We start from the raw sequence: 10,894 nt of genomic DNA, 5'->3' as shown, positions 1-10,894 counted from the left end.
ACCATATTACTTTAATGAAGTCGAATTTAAATTTTACTTATTCTATTGTATCATTCATTGTATATCATGCTATATTTACTGGCTTAGCACTAGATTTTCTCCGTGTGTATGGACTCTATAAGGCGAACGTGGTTTTTCCACGTCGAGACAATTTGGGGCTTCTATGCCGGATGAGTCGTGGGACATCGAACGAGCCGCGATGACAAGCGAACATGACGAACTTCTCGGAGCAGCTGGGACTTCTATGGAGTCTATGGAGACCACTCTGCCGTCCGGTTGCCTGCCACCGCCTTGCCCGTTGAGTAATGGGCCCTGTCCGCCGCCGACATGTCCGTCGCGCCAAGGCGTTAAAATCATCAGTTGTAAAGTATCTGGGGTGCACATCGCGATTCGCGCTTGCCAGCGTATAAAAACTACACTCGGTCGATGGATCAGCAACAGTTGATCGCCAGCGTCCACCCGGTGCATACACAGCTCCAAGAATCCCAATCCTTTCAAGCAACACACCGTGATCACCTAAAAGTTTCCGAAATGGTAAGTGCTCAAGGCGGGCTGGATTCATTGCTCCTCCTTGCAAGCAATTGTCTATATATCAACATATATTTAGAACATGGAGGAGTTCCACAAAAGCCGCTTTAAAGCACAATGTTGCATACTTTAAGTGACTCCCAGTGCTTTTTAATCCCACGATTCCTTATCCGCAGAACTCCGTAACCGTACTCGCCATCTTCGCCGCCTCCTTGGCCTTCTGTGCCGGCGATGTGTCGCACTTGTCGCGCAGCTATCTGCCTCCTTTAAGCGGCGGGTACTCCGGCTACTCCTCGTATCCGTCGTACTCGAGCGGATCTGGTTATTACTCGGGCGGCGCTAGCTATGCCTCGCCGATCATCTCGTCCAGCTACAAGAACTACGCGGTGCCGCAGTACACCACCTATGCCACGCCCTCGCGCACCTACTTGCCTGCGGATGCGGGCTACACCGGCTACTCCGGCTACTCGGGCTACTCCGGCTACAATGGATTGGACACCAAGTACGGTAGCAATGGTGGATACGTCTACTAGGCGCTAATCCAATTTTCGTGAGGTCAGCAACAATGGAGCCAGCAGACAAACTATATATTCCTCTAATCTTTTTTTTTTTCTTGGCTAAGCAATTTTGTTTAATGGCTACTAAATATTTTCGAATGCTTAATGACGAATAACAAATTTCATGTCGTATTTATTGGGAGAAGAGGTTGCTTATTTTCCAAATCCTTCACTGGAGATCTTAATTTTTGAACATTTTTTGGGCGAACCGAGTAGTTCTATAAATACGGATACAGATCCTAAATAAACCTTTTCGAACATTTTGGTATTCCTACCTGAGTATTAAAAAAAATGTATTTAAAAATGAAAAGAATTGTCAGATACTTGCAATATCCATGAGTGTTAAAGTATGCTAAGGTATGCTAGACTCGTCTATAAGTATGCAACACAGTAGAGAAAAGCGTTTCCAAGCGGTAGATCTAAATTTATATAGCGCTTCAATATCTAATTAAAGGGTAGCTAATAGTCGCAACACTTGACTAAAAAACCATTTTTAAAATGGCTTAGTATACTACTCAAGTAATTAATTTCATGCCTTCCCAACTTTATTTTGATTAAATTAAAAAAAAATGCATACAATATCGTTATGTTTTCGAAATGATCCTCTCAATGCTTCAGGCGGTACTCGTAGCCTCCATTGGAAGCGTAGGAACCCGATTTGTGTCCAGATCCGAAGCTTGAACCAAAGCTAGATCCGTGACCAGAACGCAGACCCGATCCTTGAAGCAGTCCATGGTTGGAGCCAGATCCGTATCCAGATCCTGAGCTGGAGCCCGAGTAGCTCACATGGGAGACAGCTGGGACGGCATAGGTCTTGCTGGAAACCGATGGTGCGGCATACGATCCATGGGATAGCGATGAAGTGGAGTACGATGATCCGTGGGATACCGCTGGAGCGGAGTAGGATGATACCGCAGGGGCGGAGTAGGATGAGGCAGCCGGGGCGAGATATTGCCTGGAAGGAGCGGCCACTGGTGCGGAATAGCTCGTGTGGGAGGCAGCTGGAGCGGAATAGGAGCTATATGATGCAACTGGAGCTGAGTATGAGCCACTGGAACCTCCCGAGGAGGAGTACGATCCATGCGACACGGCTGGAGCGGAATAGCTCTTGTGGGAAACGACAGGTGCGGAGTAACTGCTGTGGGATACTGCAGCTGGAGCCAGATACTTCCTGGATGGAGCAGCCACGGGAGCGGAGTAGCTGGTGCGGGAAGCAGAGGAGTACGATCCATGTGATACGGATGGGGCGGCATATGAGCTGTGGGCTGCAGCTGGCGCGGAATACGAGACATGGGATGCAGATGCCGATGCAGCTGGTGCGGAATAGGATACATGGGACACAGATGGAGCGGCGTAGGAGGAACCACCCGAGCTGTAGCCACCATGCGATGCAGCCGGAGCTAGGTACTGCCTGGAAGGAGCTGCCACGGAGTGGGACCTGCGTACATAGGTGGCCGCTGGAGCTGCATACGATCCCGAGGAACTGGACGCCGCTGCACTGTATCCACTCTGGGCGCCCACTTTCGGCGGCAGATAGGTGTTACTCAATGGCGCCACCAGGCCCACGGAGGCCAGGCCCAGAATCAGAATGGCAAAGGAGTGCTGCAATATAGAGTGTGAATCTCAGATTCATCAGGGAATATAAGTATATATGTACGCAACTGGTGTACTTACCATCTTTATGGACTTTTGGACTTCGAACGTTTTCTAGCTGCTGTTTCAGCGTTGTGGGAAGTGAAACTGATGGCACAACCGAAGTGATCCGACACTTTTATAGGAGACCTTAGGCCCCAAATCGCACATAGGTGTGCAGGTGAGTACAAATCTTCCAATCCCCGAAAGACGCACACACCAAATAGGAACACAAAAAAAGATACTATAATGAAAGAAAAAGAAGTGAAGCGCAAAAAATAAAGCAATACCATTAGAACGCAATGGAATGGGGCGGCAAGAGTTAGTGGTTGGTGTTGATGATGATCAGATCCAACTAACACTGGACTACAGGGTATGGGTAAGCACTTGACTTATCACTTAAATTATGTCTGAATAATTTAAGAAAGTTATTTAAAAAAAGTGAATGTCCTGGTGTGGAAAGCAAGCCTAGCTTCTTGCGTTAGTATCTGTTACTTTTATAGCAGTCCCATCTTTGTTTTGCCAAGTTACTTGTATCTAAAAGTTGCACTTGTTAAGCATATTCAATTATGAAGTAATCTTTAAAATTACCAGTATCTGTAAGCAGAAATAACCTAGCGGTTAGTTGGTAGAATCCCTAAAATGAGCCATAGAAAGTCTTTGTTATTATAATTATGTTTCTTAACCCCAAACCCGGTTGCTTAGTGCTTAGTGCCAGTAAAGAATGACGCGATTGGTGGATGGATGTCGTAGACTCTATTTATTTGATCGTTTATTTTTAGCCCTGTCCATTTCGGAAGTCGCCGAACGTAATTAATGATTCGCTGTGCCGGCGGGTGAGAAGTTCAATCCCAGCTAATCCAAACCCGCCGAAATGTTGGTTAGTCTCACAGTTCAGCGACTGGGGATCATCGAATCGCAATGGATCGAATTGAATCTTATATTCTTATATCGATGGGTGGACAATGCAATGTAAGCCCGCATTTTGGAGCCACGATTGCTCACCAACTCACATTAAATTTAGTCCACAGATATCGGGCTTAATGTTCGGTCAGCTCATTTTTGTTTGCTCGTACCCAAAAGTTTATGTGTTTTGCGTGCGTTTATATAATTAAAACAAAATGCTAACTGAAGAGGAATTAACAACAAACAAAAACAATAGCCGAACACCGAATATGATCATTGTGTGTGATGTTCAAAATGCCCTTGTACATAGTATGCATGTAGGTCTATATGGTCATGCAATTTGCATGCTCAAAAAATGCCAGAGTCATTTGGTCATTTTATGGAGATATAATAATATAATAATCTCGTGCCTGAAACTACTATACCCGTTCGAATTAGAGTATATCGCGATGGTAAGATACAAAAAAAAACATGGCTTGGCTTTGAGCTGCGTACTTGAATAAGGTGAATAGTTAATGTGGGTTGTTTTGCCAGTTCACTTTTGACTGAGGATCGGTTGGATGGAGTCACCTCGACGCCGAAAACAATTCTTCCTGTGCAGTGAATAGCCCATTCTGTTTGGTATTTGAGAAAATGTGCTATATTATTTAATTTGTGTTCAGTGAAAACTTATAACTAGTGAAACTCAAGACATATGTATCTTAAGGTATCTTAAGATTTACGTATCTTGTGGGTTCAATTTGTCAAGATATGTTGATTCAGTATCTTCCCTTAATTTCAAATCAATTAAAGCATAGTTTTCACTTCCGTTGTCTGGACTTTTGGGCCAGATCCTTGGCGTAGGCCACGAACAGGATGTTGTGCTTGCTGGCCACCGGCTTGCCGTCATCCTGGTCGTGTCGTACCTGGAGGGTGTCCGAGTCCAGGGTAACACTGCCCACCGGCTGACCCGGCTTGATGTAGTAGTTCTGACCCAGCGAGGTGGGTCGATGCTCGGTGACGAAGTGATAGCGCATCGGTTCCATCTCCTCGATAACCAGCTTGGGTCTGCTTGTGGTCACATTGATGGGCATCGTTTCTATTTCCGTCTGGCTCACCGGTTGGGCGCCAGTTGAAGCTAGCAGCGCCATTGCAACGATGACAGCACTTGACTTGGTCCACATGACTGAAATCCGATTCCTGCTGCGAACGATGGCTCAATGCGTTCCCGAACCGATCTGCAGCATTCTTTTATATCCTGAGCCTGCAGGAAGAGCCCTCTTTTGCCAAATGAATGAATGGACTGATTCTTGGGGATCTCAGCGCCTTTCGATGGCTTCGCCTCATTGACTCACTGCCTCTCGCTTTGCGCATAACAAGTTTTTGAACATTAACCCGATTTCGAGGTTTATATATATATGTATATATTCGGTATATGTGTATTTATATCGAGTGTATATAATGCACACACGGCACTTTGGTCCATTCACAAGAGAAACCCCGAAGAGGCAGTGAAAAGAGCAAACTGAAATGCAAATTCGGACATCCAATTCGCCATATATATATATATATATCCGTATAGGGAACATAAATTCACGTTGCCAGTTGCACGATCTTGGTGTTTTGATTTGATTTTTTTGCTTTTTTTTTCCACCTCGATCCGTATAATTAATAAGCTCGACTTTTTATGGCAAATAAATTTTTGCTAGACGCGTTTATTTATCATTTTGCTCGATATATATATTTATGAGTGCTCGGATCCGTTCCTTCCTCCATCGCTATGGTCTCAGATTTGTATAGCATTTGTCTAGCACATTTTCACGATTTTATAAAGTCATATATTGGATTGCAATAAAGGTCTTGGGACCGTTGACTGCTTAATTGGCTGTGATGTTGCGATTTTATGACAATTTTATATGATTTAATGGAGACAAGGTGAAATAAAAGTGGGTTGTTTCATGTTTACTCATTGTTATGCTAAAAACATTGATTTGCAATTTCTGGAAGCTGAACCATAAACTTAATGGCAGAAATATTACCCAAAAAATGACAACTATCTAGTCATTAAAAACCAGGTTCTAATTAAAAAAGAAATTGAATTTGCGATTGCTTTGTATTTTACGTATTTTTAAGTGGCTATTTACTTTTAAATTTTATGGGCATTGTTTTCTAAATCAAAGGAATATATAAAATATTTTATTGTCTTCAAAGAACAAAAGGTGTAATTTTGCTTATTCCCGGATATATGAAAACGCGATTATGTCTGTCGGGGAATCTCCTTATGACTTAATAGCAACTTGGAACTGGACAAACCAGAAAAATGTTTGCTTTTATTGCAAAGAACCAGGATTAGATCAGCAATATGGAGCATTTGGGGTATCTATTTAAAATAGTATATAAAATATATAAACATTTTATATATTAAAATGACAAATGTTAGGAATAATATATGAGTTATTCCCATCAATTCAATAAATAAAGCATACAGCTGGTAGAACTAAAGAAAAAATCCCCTACAGAACTTAATATTCAACCGCGAAATTCCAAGTATTTCCATTAACAAGAAATCTAGCTAATCGTTTAAATAAAAATCCATTAAATGTTATAATTTTAAATCCAAAATGAAAGATCTCTCTGTTTTAAGCATATTCGATTTATTGTAAGAAAAAAAAAGGTTTTCGTCGTATAATTAGCTTCGTTTCGGGATGCAGTCTTTAGTAGACGTATCCGCCATTGGAGCCGTACACGGTGCCGGAGGATCCGGAGTAGCTGCTGACCACAGCGGGAGCCGAGTAGCTGGACACAGCCGGAGCGGAGTAGGTCTTGGTCACCACTGGGGCGGTGTAGGTGGACACAGCGGGAGCGGTGTAGGTGGATACAGCTGGAGCGGTGTAGGTGGACACAGCTGGGGCGGAGTAGGTCTTAACCACGGCTGGGGCGGTGTAGGTCTTGGTCACCACAGGAGCAGTGTAGGCCTTGGTCACCACGGGGGCGGTGTAGGTGGACACAGCAGGAGCGGTGTAGGTTTTGGCCACAACGGGAGCGGTGTAGGTCTTGGTCACCACGGGGGCGGTGTAGGTGGACACAGCTGGGGCGGAGTAGGTCTTGACCACAGCGGGAGCGGTGTAGCTGGAGACAGCTGGGGCGGAGTAGGTCTTGACCACAGCGGGAGCGGTGTAGGTCTGAGAGTATCCGGACACGGCAGGAGCAGAGTAGGTGGACACAGCAGGAGCCGAGTAGGTCTTCACAACAGCGGGAGCGGTGTAGGCCTTGGCCACCACAGCGGGAGCGGAGTAGGAGGAGTACGAGGAGACAGCTGGGGCGGAGTAGGTGGTCTTGGTCACCACTGGAGCCACATAGCTGGCAGCGGGCTGCTCGTAGGTCTCCTCAGCGGCGGTCTCAACGGCGGCCTCGACGGCAGCTGGAGCGGCATAGGATTCGCTGGTGAAGGAGGCAGCTGGGGCGGAGTAGGACTCGCTCTCGTAGGTGGAGGCAGCGGCGGCGGGAGCGACATAGGTCTCGGAGGCGGCGGCCTCGACTGGAGCAGCCTGGTAGGACTCGTAGCTGGTGGATGCAGCGCCCGAGTGGGGAGGCAGGTAGGTGTTGGTCAGGTGGCTGACATCGGCGGAGGCCACAGCCAGAAGGGCGAGCGAGAGGATAGCGAAGAATTTCTAGAATCGATTGAAAGGAGCAATATTTAGTATCTCATTTGGCCAGCGGAGTACCCTATATTATTCCGGGGACCGAGGATCACTCTGGACACGGGAGCTTACCATGTTGCTGGGACCGAAGTTGTGAGAACACTAGTACCTTCTCCACAGCCAATCTGCCTATTTATAGTCGCCGAAAATGTCTGGCCAACTTGATACACGAATGTCAAAAGGCGCTACAAAAAAACCAGAACAAAACGCACACCGATGGAAATACAAACTATATCGTCTAAACCAAAAACCCGCCATTAGAAAATAAAAGAGCCATAATAATGAAGCTTTTCGCCCGCGAAGCTCATTAGTCGGCCATAATATTCGGCGACTTTTCTCCGTTTCACTCCCCTGCTGATTTTGATTCCCATTCTCATACTGGATCTAAATCCAATTCTGTTCGCCGATCGGAGATGATGATGATGTTGTCGATATACTATGCATGAGAAATGACAAACACAGGCTGTACGAAACTCGTTATTGAACTCCATTCATAAGTCGCGGTTCGGTCTTACTTACCCATCATCCATCAAAGCCGAACCCGAACGCTACATATATGTATCTACATACCCAAAAGCCCTCGAAGAAGAGCAATATCAACCGAGTTCTGAGCAGTTACTCCATTAATCATTGGCGGGGAATTACCCGGAAAACAATGGCTTGCAATGGGGGAAACTGGCATGGAAATTGACTAAATTTGCACACTTGAGATCGCTTTGTTGCAACTCTTGTAACCTTGTAACATATTGGGTCATTCTTTATCTCTTCTCATCTAAAAAATATATATTAATTGCTAATAGAAACATCCATAAATATCAGCAGATTTGGTATTCCATTTCGCTATTAGATGATAATGTATCTACTTGATAATTTATTATAATTCAAAGCCGTTTTGGGTTGATTTATAAATTGGTGGCTTAACGTTTAGCGATGTGGTCATAATTTAAGTCACTACACATTGAAGATGAAGTTTAACGATGAGTACTGGAATTTCACGATTTATTGTAAATATCTGGGAGATATTTATCACGTCTGTTGAGTTTCGAAATCAATGCCTTCTGGTTACTGCTGTAGGTAATCCTGTGCCATCCTGTGAATTCTCAGAATAGTAATGAGTATCGGGTAGTCGAGCTACTTGACTATCATGTTTTTTTTTTTTGTTATTTTTTAAGCAATCTCAAATGAAAGTATATCAAAATGTCACCAAATTAGTTAAACTTATCATACTGACAACAAATGTCTCACTTGCTTATTTTCTCTAAAATATTAAAATGAAAATGTATTTTTAATAAAACAAAAACAATTTATTGATTAACAAAATTATAAGGTGCTAGAAATTGGCTACGTAACACTAAATTCAGCTGAATCGTTGAATACCCAACTCGATGCGAGTTCGGACCTCCGCTGGGGTCCGTTCACGGGCATCCTATTTGTACAGGTAACCACCATTGGCGGCGTAGCTGGTTCCGATCTCCACGGGACCGGAAACCGCAACCGGAGCTGGAGCGGCAACTTGAACTGGAGCAGGAGCGGGCTGAGTGTAGGTCACCTGCTGTTGCACCGCTGGTGCTGAGTACTGTACAATGGGTTGGGCTGGCTGTTGGACTTGGATGGGAGCTGGTGGTGCTGGCACAAAGGACTGCTGCAGTTGAACAGGCGCAGGAGCTGGAGCTGGGATAGAAATTGGAGCCGGAGCAGGAGTCGAGATCACTACGGGTGCTGGAGCAGGAAGGGACACCTGAACCGGAGCTGGAGCTGAAGCTTGCTGAGGAGTCTGGTAGGAGTAACCACTGTACTGCGGCTGCTGCACAATCTGCTGAACGGGCTCAGGGATGGAAACGGGAGCAGGAGCGATGTAACTCTGCTGGACTACAGGGGTTTGCTGAACGTTCTCTTGAACCACAGGAGCTGGAGCGGAGTATGTTTGCTGAACCACAGGCGCGGGAGCCGGAGCGGAGTAGCTCTGCTGAACTACAGGAGCCTGCTGGATAACAGGGGCTTGCTGAATGGTCTCTTGAACCGCAGGGGCTGGAGCGGAGTATGTTTGCTGAACCACAGGAGCGGGAGCCGAAGCGGAGTAGGTCTGCTGAATCACAGGTGTCTGCTGAGCCACTGTCTGAACCACTGGCGCTTGCTGCACCACTGGAGCTGGGTAGGAATAGGTCTGCTGAGCAACTGGAGCGGGAGCCGGAGCGCTGTAGGTCTGAACCACTTGAGTTTGCTCCTGGACTGCTGGAGCTGGAGCGGAGTAAGTCTGCTGAGGCGCTGAAGCAGGGGCGGAGTAGGTCTGCTGAACGACAGGAGCAGCAGCTGGAGCAGAGTAAGTCTGCTGAACGGCTGGGGCAGGAGCACTATAGAATTGTTCCCGAACTGGAGCTGGAGCAGGAGCAGGAGCGGAGTAAGTCTGATGAGCCACAGAAGAAGGAGCGCTGTAGTATTGTTCCTGAGCCACTGGAGCGGGAACTGAATAAGTCTGCTGCACGGCCTGCACGGGAGCGGGAGCGGTGTAGGTCTGTTCCTGTACAACTGGTGCGGGTGCGGAGTATGTTTGCTGGACCACGGGAGCAGGAGCTGGAACGGAGTAGGTCTGCTGGAACACCTGGTGCTGTTCCTGCACTGCAGGAACTGGAATGGCAATTGGAGCGGGTGCTGGAACGGTAGCGGGAGCTGAGGCGGTGTAAGTGGTGGTGATGGTCTCCTGCTGTGGTGCAATGTTCGCAACCACTGGCTCCGGAGCGGGCATAAATTGCTGGGCAGGAGCGGGTGGCAAATAGGCGTTCTTCACCGCCGTCTGTGTGGCAATCACAGGCTTGGGTGCTTCATAGATCACCTGGGGAGCCGGCTGTGAAACCTCCACGGGAGCAGGGGCGGGAGCTGGAGCGGAGATTACCACTGGAGCAGGTGCTGGAATGGAAACTGGAGCTGGGGCTGGGACACTCTGATATTGCTGCTGTCCACTCGACTGGATGGTGAAGCTAGCCAGCGGCACCGAGGCCTGAATGGACTCCACTTGGGGATGGATCTGCGACTGGATGTGCTGCTGGAGCTGAGGCTGAACCAACTGCTGGAAGCTCGGCGCAGCGGACACCTCCTTAACCGGCAGAGGTGGCAGATACTGGGCACCCGGGCGTCCACTGACCACAACCAGGCTGAGAGCAGCCACAACGATAAAGGCAAAGGGTTTCTAGACAAGAGAGCAAAAACGTCACATATCCCTTGGTAAATCACTTCAAAAAAAATATATGAGAGGGAATCGAGATGGCCACTTACCATCTTCACTGGGGTTCACTGAATCTGAGGAAGCTAGAGGTGCACCGAGCGAACGTAACCGATTAACTGATGACCATCTTGGAGACCCCGTCTGCATTTATAGTTGGCAGCTCTCCCCTTAATTGGTGCGATATGCCTCCATGCCATGTGCCATCTGCCAGATGTTAAAACAACTCCATGGAGCGGGGGGAATGCTAATGCAGATGGCCAACAATGAAATCATGCAAAACACATCTCATTTCGGTGCGGATTATTAAATGGCCAAAAGCACGACTCACAGCGAACACTCGCCAAAGCCTCCGTGTGATAAAAAAACAGTCC

General features: G+C 46.8%; 5 protein-coding genes across 5 annotated transcripts; 1 reads left to right on the top strand and 4 right to left on the bottom strand.

The window, feature by feature from the left end:
• Positions 1 to 411: 411 nt before the first annotated feature.
• LOC6618508 lies at positions 412 to 1,205 on the top strand. Its single transcript, XM_002042732.2, has 2 exons — positions 412 to 534; positions 705 to 1,205. The coding sequence occupies exons 1-2, from the start codon at positions 427 to 429 to the stop codon at positions 1,059 to 1,061; spliced, it is 465 nt and encodes a 154-aa protein (XP_002042768.1). The 5' UTR covers positions 412 to 426; the 3' UTR covers positions 1,062 to 1,205.
• A 403-nt stretch (positions 1,206 to 1,608) lies between these two features.
• Positions 1,609 to 2,846, bottom strand: LOC6618507 (signaling mucin HKR1). The gene is made up of 2 exons (XM_032725973.1): positions 2,760 to 2,846; positions 1,609 to 2,687 (listed from the first exon to the last, which is right to left on the bottom strand). Exons 1-2 carry the CDS (start codon positions 2,760 to 2,762, stop codon positions 1,692 to 1,694), a joined length of 999 nt encoding a protein of 332 aa, XP_032581864.1. The 5' UTR covers positions 2,763 to 2,846; the 3' UTR covers positions 1,609 to 1,691.
• A 1,394-nt stretch (positions 2,847 to 4,240) lies between these two features.
• Positions 4,241 to 4,885, bottom strand: LOC6618506. Its single transcript, XM_002042730.2, has one exon. The coding sequence runs from the start codon at positions 4,784 to 4,786 to the stop codon at positions 4,424 to 4,426; it is 363 nt and encodes a 120-aa protein (XP_002042766.1). The 5' UTR covers positions 4,787 to 4,885; the 3' UTR covers positions 4,241 to 4,423.
• Positions 4,886 to 6,237: 1,352 nt separating this feature from the next.
• Positions 6,238 to 7,473, bottom strand: LOC6618505 (cuticle protein 16.5). Its single transcript, XM_032725850.1, has 2 exons — positions 7,376 to 7,473; positions 6,238 to 7,273 (listed from the first exon to the last, which is right to left on the bottom strand). Exons 1-2 carry the CDS (start codon positions 7,376 to 7,378, stop codon positions 6,317 to 6,319), a joined length of 960 nt encoding a protein of 319 aa, XP_032581741.1. The 5' UTR covers positions 7,379 to 7,473; the 3' UTR covers positions 6,238 to 6,316.
• Positions 7,474 to 8,585: 1,112 nt separating this feature from the next.
• LOC6618504 (skin secretory protein xP2) lies at positions 8,586 to 10,664 on the bottom strand. The gene is made up of 2 exons (XM_032725849.1): positions 10,574 to 10,664; positions 8,586 to 10,487 (listed from the first exon to the last, which is right to left on the bottom strand). The coding sequence occupies exons 1-2, from the start codon at positions 10,574 to 10,576 to the stop codon at positions 8,730 to 8,732; spliced, it is 1,761 nt and encodes a 586-aa protein (XP_032581740.1). The 5' UTR covers positions 10,577 to 10,664; the 3' UTR covers positions 8,586 to 8,729.
• Between the last annotated feature and the right edge of the window lie 230 nt (positions 10,665 to 10,894).

Source organism: Drosophila sechellia, chromosome X, assembly GCF_004382195.2.
Source record: "Drosophila sechellia strain sech25 chromosome X, ASM438219v1, whole genome shotgun sequence".
In the NCBI taxonomy this organism is placed as follows: domain Eukaryota; kingdom Metazoa; phylum Arthropoda; class Insecta; order Diptera; family Drosophilidae; genus Drosophila; species Drosophila sechellia.
The sequence above is the reverse complement of the archived record's forward strand: the minus strand, read 5'-3'. Positions and strand labels throughout refer to the sequence as shown.